Source organism: Microcebus murinus, chromosome 18 (assembly GCF_040939455.1).
Source record: "Microcebus murinus isolate Inina chromosome 18, M.murinus_Inina_mat1.0, whole genome shotgun sequence".
In the NCBI taxonomy this organism is placed as follows: Eukaryota; Metazoa; Chordata; class Mammalia; order Primates; family Cheirogaleidae; genus Microcebus; species Microcebus murinus.
In genome coordinates this window covers 20,466,599-20,483,566 of record NC_134121.1, presented here as the reverse complement: position 1 = coordinate 20,483,566, position 16,968 = coordinate 20,466,599, and the positions used below count along the sequence as shown (strand labels likewise).

Below are 16,968 nucleotides of genomic sequence, written 5' to 3'. Positions count from 1 at the left end.
CCTCTCTCGCTGCGAGTTCTTTGAGGGCAGGAACCAGGTCTCCTTTATTCTCAGATGAATAGGGGCTGGGACATGCTGAAGTGGTTAATTTGCAGAGCACCTACTGTGTCCCCAGAGAAAACGAGGACGAGTGCAGCGTGGGGACAGTGCCTTGGCATGCTCAGAGCCCTTTCAGGCTCGTTATCTGCCCCGATCCTCTGGCGTCCCTCTGAGGCCACTGGCACCGTTCCCGTTTTCCACACGAGGAAGCTGAGGCTCGGCGGGCTCAAGGGACTTTTGCACGGGCAGTCGCCTGCACGGTAGAACCCGTGTCTTCTGACACCAAAGCCCAAGCTCTTCCTTTGAGAGCGTTTCTCAAAGTCTGGCCGGGACCACCGCCCGCACCACCGGGCTGCTTGTTAACATAGATGCTTCGTGAACCCTCCCCGAACCCACAGCATCCCCCTCCTTGGGGGCTGCTGCTCAGGAATCTTCTGGGCTAACGAGCTCCACGGGGCTGTTGAACACACCCAAGTCTGCACCAGCCGCCTCCCACCTCCTTGCGGCCCAGATGTCTTGCCCGTCCTCCCTCGCCTGCTTCCTGTTGGCCGGGTGGCCCTTGGAGAGCAGGGCCACCGAGGTGGGGCAGGTGTTCCGCCTCCCAAACGGGGTCGGGTGGTTAGAAACAGGTTGGGCTGCTACCAAACCTCTGCTTCCCTCCAGACTGTCTTCACCCCCTTCTTCCCATCCCCTGACCCACTCAGACGTTCATTCTGACTCGGGGGTTAAGGTTGGGCCTCGTGTGTCATCAGCCGTAGCTTCTTGTCCTAGTAAACTCCTTGTGTCTGCACGGTCGGGCCTGGGGCGCAGGCAGCATCATTGTGAGAACTAAGGCAGAGACGTTAGGAGACTGGTGCAGAGCCGGGATTTGAACCCAGACAGTCTGACCCCAAAGCCCTCCCTTTGTGAGCTATCCCCCGTCCCCCGATGGGGGCTTCGTCCACGCTGAAATCAGTGGGTGCTGGTGGCGCTTCACCGTCTTCCATCTCTCAGCCACGCAGACCTGCCCCCTGGTCTGGCAGAGGCCGTGTGCACAGGCCTCTGGCACTGTCCCCCTGCCCATCCGTGCCATGCGCTTGCGTGTTCCGATACCCACCCGGACCCGCTCTGTGCCTCGCCCTGCTAGAGACTTCACGGGGTCAAGCTCCACTCCCCTTTCTGTAGGAGAGCTGGGCCGCTCCTGGGGCTGATCAGAGGTGGCCTGAGCCACCACCCAGCCTCTGACCTCTGCCCCTTGCTCCTTGGCTCATGCCGCAGAGAATTGGCTGTAGGGTCTCAAAGACATCCCCCAAACACACCAGACAGCCGTGGCGGCACCCACGGAGGTGGGTCTGAGCCCCAGCGGGAACATGTGGATTTGCGGAGTGCCTGGGGCACCACTGGTGCTGTGGTCTCCCGGTCCCCGGATAGAGAGGAGAAGCTGTTCGGCCCAGGGCCAGGGTCCCAGATGGAAACACTAGGCAGAGCCCAGCCCCCGCCGTCTCGCCCCAGCCCTCCACCGCTCTGTTACCCGAAGCACGGGGGTGGGGGGGGTGGGGGGGTGGCGAGAGCTTCGTTCATTTGTCCCACAAGCATTTGCTGTGTGCCTACTGTGTACCAAGCCCTGATCTTGGTACCAGGGGTCCACTGGTGGGTAAGAAAACGCAAGGCCTCTCCCCGCAATGTTCACGTGGTAGAGGGAAGAGAGACCGTGAACACACATAGAGATCACTTTAGTTAAAGCTGCGACAACGCAGGCCGAGCCCCGGGAACGTGGGGGCATTGTTGGTCATCACAGTCACGGTGGCTGCGGGCATTCAGGACGGGAGGCCAGGGGCACTAAACGTCTGCCGTGCCTCCCTCTTCAAACACCCGTGACACTCCTGTTGAGAAACTCTGGGAGGAGTATTGGGGGCTATGGGGGGCTCCTTCCATCAGCGTGGGGAGGAGAGAGCCTGGGGAGGCACCTCCCAGGGAGGAGGCGTCGAGGGTGGCTGGAGTGGGACGAGGAGGGGAGGGCTGGAGCCACCTGAGAAGAGTGCGGGGAGGAGGAGGAGCCAGGAGGCACAGGGCTACGGAAGGAGAATGCCAAGATGCCACCCATGGGGACCTGGGAGGGACAGCTGTGTTGTCCCCCTTCCTTCCCATGCCCCTGGCCACCAGCAGCCCCACCCTGGCCCACTCCTGGGCCTCAGAGGCCTCACTCAGTGCGTCTCTATCTGTCCTTCCCCTGCAGACCTGTACTGTACCCTGGAGGTGGATTCCTTTGGCTATTTCGTCAGCAAAGCCAAAACTAGGGTGTTCCGGGACACGACAGAGCCCAAGTGGGATGAGGTGAGTGGAGGGAACTGGTGTCCCTGCAGGGACCCCCGGAGTTTGTCCCTGAGTGTGCCCACCCCCCTCCTCCCGTCCGCTGGGATGGCCAAGCCTGTTGGTTGCAGCAGCTCTGTGTCCTGGGTGTGGGACACTGCAGTGTCAGCCCAGACTCCATTCCATCAGTGATGCCTCTGGGAGCTCCAGGGAACGAGGGTGCCCTCCTCGTCTTGGGATGTGGTCCTCCTGGGCCCTGCCCACCCAACCCTCGCAGAGTCGAGGCCTGCACCTGCAAGGAAGCCGCCTTCCTGCTCTGGAAGTCCGAGACCCTCTGTCCCATCTTCCCCCAGGAGTTTGAGATCGAACTGGAAGGCTCTCAGTCCCTGAGGATCCTGTGCTACGACAAGTGCTACGACAAGACCAAGGTCAACAAGGACAACAACGAGATCGTGGACAAGATCATGGGCAAAGGGCAGATCCAGGTGAGGCTCCAGGGCACCAAGGAGGCTCGGAGAGCTGCCAGGAGGTGCCAGTTGAGAGTCCTTCTCACTTGTCCTGGTCAAGGTGCCTGGCCTTTTGTGACTTTGGTTTAAAGCTGGTTTGAGAAAAATTCCCCAAGATGGTTGTTCTCCCTGCTAGAGTTTGTGTCTGCCGGTAACCCCAGAAACCCGCATGCACCGGTTCCTCTGGCGTCCATACCTGGCTCAGGTGGACCACCCACACCTCGCAGGCTGGACCGGAGGGATGACGAGCAGGTTCTTTTCGTTTGAGCATCCCAACCTTCGTCTAGGGGTGGGCTTTCCTAGAACGCTGTGTTGAGAAGGATGCTGAGGCTGCATCCATGAGCAGGGGTGAAGAGTGCTGTGTTGATGAGCAGAGTCTGCCATAGGCGTGGGACAGGAGTGGACATGTGGCCCAGGCGTTAGCTGTTCTTCCAGAAGGGCTTAGGATCCTGCTGTGGGGCTGGGCTCTGACTTGTTGCTAGGGTTGCTGGACCTTGCCTGAGTTGGGAGTCATCGGCTTAGGGTGGGCTCTCCGGGTATTGGCAGAGGCGGGTCCTCGGTCAGGTTAAGAGCATATGTGCCTCAGCTGTGTTTCTTGATTCCCTAGAATTGCATGTAGGAAGGAGGCTTCTGGAATATTCTGCCAGTTTTGAAGATGGGCTGCTCTTCACTTGCCTGTCGAGAGATCTAGGCTTGGGGAGGAGGGATAGAGTGTGTGAGGTGTGGGGGGCAGCAGTGGTGACATTCAGCATGGAGCCATCCACACCCCTGCCTGGCACCTTGTGTGGCCTCCTGCTTATGACACAAGGGGCCTGGCTTGCAGGCAGATCCTGTGGCCGTGAAATGAAGGGAAACAATAATTGTATGTACTGGGATTGAGCCATGGGCATTGAGTGCTTTGGGCTTCTTAACAAAGGCCCCAGACACAATCTGGGTGCAGGCCGGGATAGCCCTGTCTACAAAGGGAGCCGAACGATGCATTTTTGCAAGAGTCTGTTCTCTGACGCATTGTTGAGGCTGCAGAGTTTGATATCTGGCTCTTAACCGGGTGTCCTTGGTGGCATTGCTTCTTGGGACTATGTGGGTCTCCTGCTCCCCCAGCTATCTCAGGCTCTGGTGTTTGAACAAGAGGGATGGCACCATCTGGTGGGGACCCAGCCATCTGCCTCACGTCGCCCCATGTTCCTGAGCACGTCCCTTCCTGACGCCGTGAGACCTGCACCCCGTTCCTCAGCACTGTCACCAGGGAAACAGTGCTGCTAGGCAACTGTGAGCCCTTCATTATTTAGGAAATGGGGGTTGAGAGAGTGCTCTCTAAACTCAGTCCCTAGAACCTGCTCTCTGCGGGGATTAGGGGTAGGAGCCCTGTCTCCATGTCCCTGGGCCGGGCCAGAGGGACAGGCAGGGAAGGGGTTCTGGGCTGGCCCATCCAGCCCTAGGAGATGCCCAGCCAAGATACATGACCGGCTGCCACGCTCCCTGGGCCACCGGTAGCTGGGAAATGGAAGAGTTAAAGGGAGTACTGAGAGCAGCCAGCTCCGTGGGCGCTGTGGACCCCACCCCTCGAGAACTCGGCTCCCAGGGCCCGAAGGCAGCATTCTCCCACCTGGACTTCAGCCCTGTCGCTTTCCTCCTTCTCAGCTGCACAAACCCCAGGGGAGACGCACCATAAATCATTACATCTTGGAGACAGGAGCAGATGGAGGCGGTGGGGGAAGGGGAGGAAGCCAGGTTATGTTTGGCAGAGCAGAAAGCACAGTCTGGTAAGGAAAATGTTTCTGTGTTTAAGCTTCGAGGAATGTTAAATGCCTGGGAGTTGATATTAAAAGAAACACAAACCTTCCTGCTGCCAGCTGACCGGGGCCTGCGAGCGGGCGGTTCAGAGCCGGAGCCCTCTGGAGGCCTTTGAAGTCCCCCAGCACTCAGCTCTGCAAGGCACGGCCCCTGGCTCCCGGATCAGAGAGGCAGAGGGGGTGTCCTTCCCCCTGGGGGGTGTCATGGCTTATAAAGTCTTGCCCCGTGACTCCCTTCAGGGCCACCAAGGATGGCCAGGCTGGGTGGAGAGTCTGCACCAGCCTTTCCCACGTGGCCAGCCCCACAGAGCCGTGGAACAGTCTGTCCCCACAGCTGTGTCTCGTGTCCCTCCCTGCCATCAGCCTCTGGAACTCGGCCCTGCTCCTCTCCAGCAGGTGCTGAGGATGAGCTAAAGGTGGTCTTGAGATAGTACCGAGTCCTCAGGGATGTTCGGGCGACCTGGAGGAAAGGCAGGGGGAACAAGGCCTGTCTGTATTGTCCCCCTTCCTCTCCAAGACCCGCCCACTCAGCTGTCCAGAGGTTGCCTAAGCTGCAGGCATTTGCTCCTGCGACAGGCTCCCAATGTGGCAGTGGGGGCAGGGACTCTGCAGCGTGGGGGCAGCACGCAGTGACAGACAAATGGCAGCACTGATCACTAACACATGTGTCTGGCAGCTGTCAGAGGCCCATTCCCAAGTGTGATCTCATGCAATCCTTGCAACAGTTCTGCAAGGAAAAGAACAATGGTGTCCTCCCCATTTTGCAGATGAGGACACTGAGGCACTGAGGCTAAATACCATGGCCAGGGCAGCTCTGCTGACAGTGTGCGGGGAGGCCGTGCTCACTCTTCTGTGCCGTGTCCCCGGTCTCAGGCCTTCATCAGGAAATCTCCGAGCCAGGGCCCTGGCAGGGCTAGTGGTCTGGGGAAGGGGCCTGGGTGCTGGTCCACCCCGGGCCCCTGCTTTATGGCATAAGGGCAGCCCACGGCTTCCTTCGTCTTGGAGTCCTGGTACCCCTGGGCAGGGGACATTTCCGCCTGGTGCCTGGGAGGAAGTAGGATGAGCATGCAAGGAAAAGAGCAGCGGCGGGGTGTGAGGGGAGCCTGACTCACTGTGCATCTGCGGAGTGAGAGGTGCCAGGATCCTAGTCTCCGCGGCGCCCACTGTCACATCAAAAAGGCAAGCGTATCCGTACATGCCCAGCCGCCGGAGAATGGCGCGAGGTGCAGCAGTAACGATGATGACGTCAGAGCTTGGGGCGAGCCCAGCACCGTGCTAGACGCTTCCGTCTGCTATCTCAGGGGATCTGCACGGGACCCCGTGGCGTAGAATGTTATCACAGTTGTAAAGATGAGAGAGCCGGGGACCGAGGGGTCAAGTCACCTGTCCAAGGCCACACAGCCAGGACTTGAGCCGGGGCTGGCAGCTGGCTCCAGAGCCCACCTCTAGGTGCTCGACTGCCTCCCACCATTCTGTAAGTCATGAAGTAGAAACGGAATCCAAAGAAGGGAGGGACCGAGGACTGGAGTTAGGAAGGCTTCCAGGAGGAGGTGGAGCGGGAAAGATTTGGAAGCACTGGGTGGTTTTCTTTCCAAAAGCAATATTTACGTTAGGAAGAAAATTGCAATAATGGTAAAGAGACTTGAAACATAATTACAAACCATCCCTCCTCCCACTCCTCTGAAATGGCGCTTTTACTCTGTGCCTTTTCCCTTCCTTGGGTATGTTCGTTTTTATATAGTTTTAATCATTTTGTATTTTTTCCTATTTTCATGTGCTATTGTCATCCACCTCCTTTTTTCTAGGGCTGAAGGTCTGCCAGTCTTTATAAATGCCTTTTTTGATACATTGTCAAAAGTGCTTTATAGGCTTTATATAAACCATCTGATATAATGGCCAGCGCAGTAATTGCCATCTTAGGGCTTTGTGTTATTCTAGCCGGGTGGGCAGGCTCTGGATCAGCAGAGAGGAGCGGAATGGGCATCCGGGGGTAGGACCTGCGTGGCCAGGGCAGGGAGGAAGGAATGCGCAGGGAGTGGCCCCGGAAATGAAGGAGCCAGCCTGCCTGGAGCAACGCAGGTAGGAGGGAGGTTAAAGGAATGAATAAATGAAGAGGGTAGTGTGGGCTTTAGACCAAAGGCATCCTGGAGGGCATTTCATCCAGTCCTGCTTTTGGAGGAGAAGGAAACCAAAACCAGAAAGGGTGAGTGCTGTGGCCACAGACACAGAGCTCGTTAGTGGTTGCCCGAAGCCTCCAAACTCAGGGGCCCGATGCCAGGCTGCACAGGCTTGGTCAGGTGCAGGGCAAATGAGTAGAGGGAGGTGCTCATAGATGCGGGGTGGGGACAGGCTTCCATGGCAGTCTGTGACTCTCAGGGGTCTGTCCTTTGTCACTACAAATTTAGTGCAAGACCCCACCAGCTTGGCCCAGGTCTGCCCTTCCAGGCTCAGGGGGTCCTCCGTTCCTTTTCCAGACCTAGGGAACATTTACCTCTAGACTCGCTGTCCAGGCCACCCCATATCCACCTCCTCCTTGCTGCCCCGTGCTCAGCCCGGCCAGGCCAGGGTAACGGCTCAGCCAGCCAGGAGGCCCCCTTAGTCTGCCTTGGCTCCCTGGTCCCAGGGGACTCGTGTCTGTTTATCCTAGTCTATTTCCAGCCACGCTGCTGCAGGCTCCAGATGTGCTGTCCCCAACTGGGACCTACTTGCTGGCTGATTAGCATATTCCCAGGGTCCAGCCCTTCTTGGCTGGCTGGGCCAGAGGAGACAGCTTCCCCTCAGGGCCCCACAGCTCAGCTCCTGCCTCTGACCCCAGACTACCTAAGCCAGAGGAGCCCTTCTGCCCCGGCCTCCCTGCTCCCCTGCGCCCCCCATTCCCTAGCTCACCCACAAGCCCGGGGGCAGTGCACCCCTGTCTCCCCCTGCGTGGGAGGCAGCTTGACTTTCCCATAAGCCTTCCAGGGCAGCCCGCCCTGGGCACAGGGGTGCTCAAAACCCTGGGTGGGAGGGGCAGGGATCCAGCCCAGGAAGAAAGCTCCAGCCGTCCCCATGCCTGGGGTGGTAACTCACCCTCAGCCCTGACTGAAAGTAGAGGCCCAGTGGGAAGCCCCCTCCATCCCCTTCCTTTCTGGAGCTTGGGGCCTGTGTCTGAAGGGGACAGGGCTGGGGGACAAGCAGAAACGGTTGATCCCTTTGACATTCTTGACCTGGTCCCTTGGAAGCTTGTGCGAGATCAGAGCGATTATAAATGACGCTTGGGGGGAGGAGGTTATGAAGGCCAGTCCCCTGCCGTCAGGACCGGGAACATCCACAGAGCCTAGATTGGCAAATCTGACAATATCTAGGCCCTCTTAATACATATTCTTTTTTAAAAAAGAATTATAGTAAAATATACATAATATAAAATTTACCACTTTACTCATTTTTAGGTGTGCGGCTCAGTGGCATTAGGTAAATTCACACTGTTGTGTAGCCATCACCACTACCCACGTCTAGAACTTTTCATCTTCCACAACTGAAACCCCACATCCACTAAGTCATGACTCCCCAGCCTCTGGTCACCACCCTCTACTTTCTGTCTCTGTGACTTTGACTACTCCGGGAACCTTATACAAATAGATCAGACAATATTTGTCCTTTTGTGACTGGCTTACATCACTTAGCATAATGTCCTCAAGCTTTGTCCACGTTGTAGCAGGTGTCAGAATTTCCTTCCTCTTCGAGGCTGAATAACTTCATTGTGTGTACGTACCGCATGCATTTATCCATCCATCCATCCATCCGTCCGTCCATGGACATTGGGGTTGTTTCCACCGAAGATCATGCTTTTAGGTGAGAAAAAGAGCCTCATCTCTGAGGATGGAGGCTGCGTAGCCTCCTTCTCCCCAGACCCGGGGTCTGTCCATGTGTTCATTTCTCTCAGCTGTAACGTGAGCAGGGCCCCATGTCCCCAGGGCGTGACCGCTCACTAGTAACCTTGTATAGTGGGAGAAAAGCATTGGGCCCTTGGCCTTCTGTCCCCCAGGCTAGGTGTCCCTGGCTCCTTGCCCCTTCTTCCCTCGGGTCTCCTGTCTGCCCTCCCCTGGTCCGTGGTTTAGAAGCATTGAGCGTGGATATAGTCAACCCTGGTGATGTGGGCAGAGAGCTGGACAGAGGCTCAGGAGACCAGTTCCTGGTCCCTTGACCTCTTTGAGCCTCAGTTTCTTCATCTGTTAAGTGGGGATAACTGTTCCCACTCTACCTGCATCACCGGCTCGTGTGGCTCAAAAGATGGAATGTACCTGGAAGAAGTGGCCAGGGCTGTGACATGCACGTCCTGCTTTCCCTAGTTTATTCATTCGTTTCTGTTTAATGAGCGCCCTCTAAATGGCAGACACCGTGCTGTGGGTACAAAGAATGGGCAGGACCTCACTGGCTAGTGAAGAAAACAGAAGGGAATCTTGATCACTCAGCCAGCGTTTGAGGGGCTTTGAGGCAGGGGCCGGGCAGATCTGGGCTCAGAGTCTGGCTTTCCCCACTCGGTGGTTGGGAGAACAAGATGAGTCACTCTACCTCTGTGATCCTCAGTTTCCTCCCCTGGGAAATGGGCTTTACTGAGGGCTGAATGTGAGAGTCTTTGAAGCCCCTGACAGCCTGGCACAGATTCAGTACTCACTTAATGACGAGGGCCCTTTGCCCTGAGTGGCAGGTTCAGGGTCCCTGTCCACCACCTCCCTCCAGGGATTCTGGGTGTGGCTTGTTGGGCGGCTGTCACCTGCAATTGGTCCCCTGTGTTTGGGCCTTTGGCCGAGGCCAATGGAGTCAGACCTGGTTTGACAGACCGACCTCAGGTGGTGGGGAAGTCAAGGTTGGCCCCTCACTGCCTGCTGTGACCCCACTCCAGGCCCTCCCCCAGAGCTCTCAGTCTGGCCTGGTGCAGTCAGGCCCAAGCGAGCAGAGGGGAGTGAGGAGCAGGGGAACAAGGGGCCTTTGTCAGCGGCTAGGGAGCGGCTTCTGGTTTCAATTACCCTGTGGAGCATGAGGAAACTCAGAGCAAGCTCGGGTCAAGAGGCTGCCAGGGCAGGAGTCAAGGGCTCCTCCCCCCCCCACCCCCACCCCCGTCTCCTCCCCAGGCCCCTGAGGGGTCTGTTGTCCCCGTTTGACTCTGCCTGAGGGTCCCATGGGCTAGCTTTAAGCCTGGGCTCTGGGACCTTGGCCTGGGTGACCCATAGCCCCTTCCAGCTCTGGCCCATCCCGTTTCTTCTCGGGTGGTGCCTGAGTGAGCCCCTCCCAGGCCAAGACAGAAAGCCATTAACGTGGTCCTTGACGCCTTCTCCCATGCGATCTTCAGGGCCTCGTTTAAGGGCCACACTGACCACAGCCAGGCCCCTGGCACCTGGAGGCGGCCCTGGTGTGCTGGAATGGAGAGCAGAGTGGGCTGTGGAAACAGGCCTTTCCCTCTCACGCTGCCACCTTTTGCCCCCCAGGGGCCCCCAGGCACACTCATAGCCCCAGCCAGGCAGCTCCCTGCCCTGGGACACTGGAGCAGCCCCTCCTGGAAGATGGCCCCCTCCCCTGCCCCCGCCTGGGCCAGGTGTTCTGCGTCCCTGCTGCCTGCTGCCCTCAGAGCCAGCCCACGTGTGGCTCTTCCTTTGCCGCCATCCCCACCACTGTGCCAGCCCGGAGACACATGGGACAGGAGCGGAGGGCACCAGGCTTGGCTCTGCTCCCGGCCTCAGATACCACCCCCTTCCCAGGGTCCAGGGAGCTGGAGCCATTGTCCCGCTCTGGCCCCACCCTCCCCAGCTGCTTCAGACCCACTTGCCATCCAGCTGGGCGTCCCACCTGCTGTCACTCTTCAAGGTGGTTCTGGACACCTCATTATACTTGGAGGGTAGCGGAAAAGCCGGGGGCAGAGCCTGCAAGAGCGCCCGCCCTGCGTCCAGAGCGTTTCCAGACTTGTGGCGCAAACTCTGCAAACTCTCTCCTCTCTCCCTGCTGGGCCGCCTCTGCCTCCCAGGTGTTCCTGATTTGGGGAGCCTGGACTCTGCCCAGTGGGTTCTGGAGACAGGAAGCGTTCAATAGGGAGCAGATGGAGACGTGAGCCTCCCTCCCTCCCCCAACCCCGGCTCCACCACTTAGGAATGCCACCTCGGCAGCCAGGGTGGTGCCTGCTCCCCCTGGACCTGCCTCTGAGGGAGGGAAAGCTAGCAGAGAAGTCGGGAACTGATTCATCCAGGCCCTGAGAACATCCAGCCTCTCAACAGACCCAAAGAAGGGTGCTCTTCTCTGAGCTCTAGGATGGGGGGGCTCCCAGACTCAGAGGCAGAAGACTGGGGTTTGACCCCATCTGGCCCCCCTTGGGTGACCCCCCAGAGCACTCCTCTCAAGCCTGTGGGCGTTCAGTGAACCAGGGTTAGCACCTAACCTCCCTGCAGGCGTAGGCTGTTAATTTATTCTCCTAGGGATCCAAAACACTGGTCCCTAGAGTGGTCCCACTTTTGATTTTTTTTCTGGAAGCTTAGAGAGGAGGACTTAGCAGGATTGCCAGGGAACTCAGCTAGGGCTGAGGCTGCGGTGAACACCGTACCAGTAAGGGGTCCCCCTCGCCTGGGCTCTGCTGGCCTCCCTCAAGCCTGCGGCAGCTGCAAACCCCCAGAGGCCTCTCCGGGCCAGCCCAGCCTTTGCTGTGGCACCGGGGCTGTGGGCAGTGGTGGCACTGGGTGGGGACATCCCGCCCGTGGGCTGCGTGCAGTGTGCTCGTGACCTGGGAGGAAAGAGCTGAGCTGCGCTGGCTTCTCGGCAAACCCCAGAGGGACTTGAGAACCAAGGTGACCCAGGAAACACCAGAAGCACCAGCCTGACCGACTAGATAAGTGCTATCTCATTGCGGAGCCACCGAGCAAGATGCACGCCAGCCAGGCAGAAGCCCAGCGTTTTCCCAAAGCAGGGAGGGAGGAGGAGATAAGATGTGAGTTTTGGATCCAGCACTCGGACCAGGAAGTTTCCTTAAAAAACCCCTAACCTCCCTGACCTCCACACTTCCCCCAGCTGAGGGCTGAGAGCTGTGGGCCGTGAGCAAGAGAAACGGCATTCTCATGAGAACCAGCGTTGCAACCACTCTGAGCCCACGCGCGGAATTGCACGGGCCAGCTGTGGTCGCTTGGAGGGAGGACCGGGAGCTGCAGATTCCGTCTGCAGAGCTTGGGACTCCCCAGGAGGGACTTGAAGAGCCCCCGGGCAGGCAAGGGGGTGGTGGACAAAGGAGGTGTGTGAGCAGGTAGGTCCCATGTCCCCACTTCAGCCAGGGCCTCTGCTCTCTGCCTCTGCTTTTGTCTGATGTGGGACAGCAGGATGGGTGCAAGGGAGCAGGGAGGCTTTGGCATAAGATTTCATTTACAAAGGTGGAGGGTCGGGGACAGGGTCTTCAGCAAAAAAAAAAAAAAAAAAAAAATTCATTGAAGACGATTGTCTAGTCTAAGCCCCTGACTTGACAGGTATGGAAACTGAGTCTAGACAGGGAAAGTGGCTACTGAGTCCATAGTGACCAGGCAGTTCTTGGCCCTGGTTCCCTGGCTCCCCGGGGCTTTCTCTGGCCACCCTGGGCCGAGAGGGACTTGTTCAATAGCAGAGGAGGAAGCCAGAGCAGGAGGCTCCGCAGACCCTGACTTACTTTCAGGCTCAGCCCCTCCTGCCAAAGGTGGTCCTGTCTTCCATGCGTGGCCTGGGGTCCTCTGCCCCTTGGTGGTGCTGGGAGACGCCACCACACCACCCTGCTTCCTGGGCATGCTTCCGGCTGTGACTTGTGTCCTGGGGTAGGGGAGGCATGTTCTGACCACTCTGTCCCAGGGTGGGTTTTGTTCTAGATAAGCAAGATGTTCCCAAAGGCTCAAGTGGATTTCCCACCCATTTCTGTGACTAAATGTGCCATAAGAATTGCTAGAGGTTGGCAGGGATGTGCTGCCAGGACAGTTCTGCAGCAGCTCTTGGGCTGTGTCAGCCTCTCCTATCCACCTAGAATCACCAAGCACCCTGGAGACACCAGCACGAGGTGGCCAGGCAGGGCGGAGAACGGAGCTGCGTGGGAAACGGCACGTACTCCGGACTCCCCAGAAGCCGGCACGGGGCCTATGGGGAGATGGAGGACAGCATGTTACCTCGGGCAGGCTTGATCTGGGCCATGGAGCAACTAGCTTTGCCGCCTTTCCTTATGTTGTGCACGTCTTAAACCTCAAACCCACTCTGGAACTGCTGCCCAGCCCCACCTGGGTGTACTTGTGTAACCACCAATAGCCACGTAGGGCTAAGAGGTCAGATTGCTGTGACCCCCACCCCCATGTGCAGCTGTTGAGCAGGCAGGGACCAGACCCCCCAGGGAGCTCGGTTTGGCTGAGTTAGACTGTGAGCTGTACACAGCCTCCCTGCCTGGCACGTGGTGGGTGTCCTTTCAGTGATGAATGAGTAAATGAGTGAAGAGGTGGCTTCTAGGCTCAGCTCTGCCATTGACTGCTCGGTAACCGTGAGCGAAGTGTTCCCATCCCTGAGCCTAATGCAAGCCTCATACATCGTGTGGCCTTGCTCTAGCTTGCTGCTCAGAAATCTCCTTTCCAGCCGGGCTCGGTGGCTCACGCCTGTAATCCTAGCACTCTGGGAGGCTGAGGCGGGAGGATCGCTTGAGGCCAGGAGTTCCAGACCAGCCTGAGCAACATGAGTGAGATTCCGTCTCTACCAAAAAACTAAAAAATCAGTGGGTCATGGTGGTGCGTGCCTGTAGTTCCCAGGTACTTGGGAGACTGAGAAAGGAGGATCACTTGAGCCCAGGAGTTTGAGATTGTGGTAGGCTGCAATGACGCCCCTGAACTCTACCTGGAGCAAGAGTGAGACTCTGTCTCAAAAAAAGAAAAGAAAAGAAATCCCCTTTGCTAGAAGATAAGACAGGGAATCAGGGTTCTAGAATGGACTAGAGGGGGATGAAAGCCATTCCAGTGGGAAGAGGAGGTCACTCCAGAAAAGCTGTGGCCGCATCCCTAGGTTCTGAGAAAGAACCTTCCTCCTGGTGTTCACAGGCTGCAGGATTTGCCTGGAAGCTGTCCCCAGCCCCAGCTGTCACCAAGGCAGCGCTGTGGCGGTCCCTCTCCCGCCCACACGTCTCAGGATGTGTATTATTCCCTGTTGACCTTTTTTCCTCAGTGATGCCGCTGCTGATCACTTTAACCTGATTTTGCCTTGGTCACAGCTGTGCCGGGTGGCATGTCCCCTCCCTAGGTATAACCCAGGGTCCCACCCACATCTCCCTAGGGACAGCCCCCCTCATTCCTCTGGCAGAGAGCCTAGGGAGGGGATGAGGGAGGATGGGACCGTCCACTAGGAATGTTTTTAATTCCTAAGGCAGTGACATCTGTTCGTGGGGGCCTTACCACCCAGGCTCTGTTTATCCAACCAGGGGGCCCTTGCATGTCCTCAGAGGAGGTTCTGCAAGGTGTGGCTGGATGGATGTCGTGTGGGAGGAGGGAATGCAGCCACTTCCTGGGGGGCTAGGTCGCCTGAGCCTCACCCATCCAGCAGAGATGAGGAAGGGTCCGTGGTGGGCTTGGAAGGACTAGAAGTCAGATTGCTGCTTTTGAGGAACTCACCGGGGATGTTTGTCTTGCACAAATCCTCCTCCACCCTCCACCCTTGATTCCAGGAAGGAGTGAGTCTGGCTTGGAGAAGAGAAAGCAAAGCTGTGCTGTTCCCAAAGGAGGCCCCCAGTCCAGGGGAGGAAGGGAAAGATGCGCGTCTCAAGGGAAGAGCCTCCCAACTCGGCTGCCCATCTGCTGAGGCGCTTATGTCACCATGGAGACCAGTTGGCCATCGCTCAGCCAATCAGAGCTTGCTTTACCCAGACAAGTGTTGGGCCTGGGGTTCCTAAGACAGACAAGTGTAGGGCTTTGGGAACAGGGTTTATGCTGTCCCCCTGCGCCCACACACCCGGCGGCAGGAAGGGACACACCATTCCCCGAGACTGCACCCTGTGGCATGTGACCCAGCAAGAGGGAAGAGAACCTTACACAGCCAGCAAGCAGCGAGTTCTGAAGTTAACCAGCCCGTGCCCAGCGCGCTGCAGCAGGCGACGTGGTGAGCAAGTATAATGGCACCTCCCCAGCCAGTTACACAACTAGCCACTCGCCTTTGCCAAAGGGAGGGAGCCCAGCTGGGGCCCAGCCGGGGTGGGTGGCGTTTCCCCACACGCCACCCCGTCTCCTCCACGGAGCCTTCCCTGATTCCCTCCAGCTAGAAACGGTCTTTCCTTCCTCTTGACACTCACAGCACTTTATTTGTGCCGTCGGGACGGCATAATACTGGGTGTTTTGAGGGCAAAGATGGTGCCTTGTCCGCCCGGGCCTGGCGCATAGTAGGTGCAGAGTTGGTACGTGCCGGATGCCTTTCTGCCTCCTGGGACGTCCACATCTGTCCTCTCTGGGGCCGGCAGCTTTGTCAGGCGCTGGCTTTTGGTTCATCTCTGGGGGATTCCTCGGCCCCCACCCCAGGCTCGGCTCAAGGCCAGGCCCTCGTGCGCTACCTCTTTTGTGAAATGAGTGGATGAAGGAACGTAGGCTACAGAAAGGGGCAGAGCCTTCGAGGAGGAGAGGGGTTTTGTGGCTGTGGGGAGGGGGCTTCCCGAGAGGGGCCAGAGGAAGACTGTCTTCGGAGGGGGCACCCAGGTGCCCTGGAAGTGGCGGGTGAGAGATGGGTCAGGAAGGAGGACTCAGGCTTCAGCTGGGCCGGGGACCCTCCCCCCCCAAGGGGATGCTGGCAAAGCTATTGTAGCTCAACCTCCACTTAGCCGCAGTGGCTTTGGGCAGCCTCTGCTCAGGTACTCGGGATTCCCGGTCCCATCTGCGCTGGGCAGAAGGGGGTGTGCAGTGCTGACCCTGGGAAAGGTGGGCTGACCTGGCCGCCCTGCCACGGTTCCGGCCCGGCCAGGCAGAAGGCGGTGCAGGACCAGGCGCTGCCACGCCAGGGTCCCACAGTGGTGGGCGTGTAGGCTGTGCAGTTAGCCAGACCCCTGTGTGGTCCCAACCCATCCTGGCCTTGGGCAAGGTGCTCAATTTCTCACAGTCCTTAGTTTCCTCAAAGGTAAAATGGGGGTGTGCTTCCTTCATAGAGTCGAGGGGGATTGAGTGAGTTAATCCTTGTACGTAGAGGGCTGGCGCGGTGACACGCCCATGCTAAGCCTCAACGATAGGCAACTTGTACTATGACCAATTCTGGACTTTCTCTGCGGTAAAGCCACCTCCTGCTCACAAAACACTGAGGGCTCTGGGGTAAAATCCTAAAACCCGTCTGCTGGTTGAGACCTAGCAGGAGCATTCTGGATGCCAAGAACAGGTCTCTGTGTCCTGAGCCACCTGCCCTGGGGACAGCCAAGAAACGTCCCATCTCAGCTCTTTATCCTGAATCCAAAGCACCCTCCACACTTCGGCAGGGCACGGTGGTTATGAGCACCAAGGGCTTTGGAGGGGATTTGTCACGTCTCACTTGCAGCTGCGTGACTTCCAGCAAGAATTTTACCTCCCCAAACCCCAGTTCTCACGCCTCTACAACGGCAACTGTGATACCAATATCACAAATGCGAGGCTTATGCAATCGGATATTTGAAAGACCTGGCCCACGGTCTGTGCTGTGCAAACACGGGTCTCCTTCCCACAGTGTGCCCAGCTCTGCAGCGGCGTGACTTCCCGGGCACCTCTGGTTTGTGTACCCTAACCATTCGGGGTTCGGGCCCTTCTCCTTTCTCTGAATACCATACTCTTCCTTGTGATGTCACTCTGAGAAACAATTCGCTTCTCACTCTTGTTAGAACGTCCACTAACTTGAGGGTCAGAACAAGTTCTTACTCTGTGTCCCTGGGCGCCCAGCACAGACATGTGGCCAGTTGCCCCCGGCATCCTCTTTCCCCGGTAGCAGAAGCCTTTCTTGGCGAGGTGCACAGGGCTGTGATTAAAAGTGGCCATGTGAGGAGCGTCTCTTGCCGGACATCTGGGACCAGTGTCATCTTTGGCTTTTGCTCATGTCCCTGGAGGGGGCCTACAGTGGCCCGGACTCCCGCTAGGGTGCTAAAGCCGGGGAGACTGCCACACTAGGGATCCTCTTTATCCCTCACATTCCTCAGAAGGGAGGGTTGTGAGTGCCCATCCATGAGTGTGTGGCCCTGTCACCAAGCTGGCACTGAGGGAGGTGCCTTGGGGCAGGCGTTGGGTTGGGGAGCAGAGCTCCGAGGCAGTGCGAGTCCTTTGCAGGGGAGGAGGGCAGCTGCTCGTGGCCCAAATGCAGCTCCTGCCTGGAGCCCTGGCCCCTGCCAGCCCCCTCTGGCTTGGTCC

The 16,968-nt window shown here is 58.1% G+C and overlaps 1 protein-coding gene across 4 annotated transcripts in view; it reads left to right on the top strand.

Moving 5' to 3' along the window:
• ABR (ABR activator of RhoGEF and GTPase) overlaps nt 1–16,968 on the top strand; it is a 178,285-nt gene that overhangs the window by 137,952 nt on the left and 23,365 nt on the right. For all 4 annotated transcript variants that reach the window (XM_012740555.3, XM_012740559.3, XM_012740556.2 and 1 more), the window contains 2 exons: nt 2,255–2,352; nt 2,682–2,813. In XM_012740555.3, coding sequence (XP_012596009.3) covers nt 2,255–2,352; nt 2,682–2,813 — 230 coding nt within the window. The remainder of the gene's footprint in view (nt 1–2,254; nt 2,353–2,681; nt 2,814–16,968) is intronic.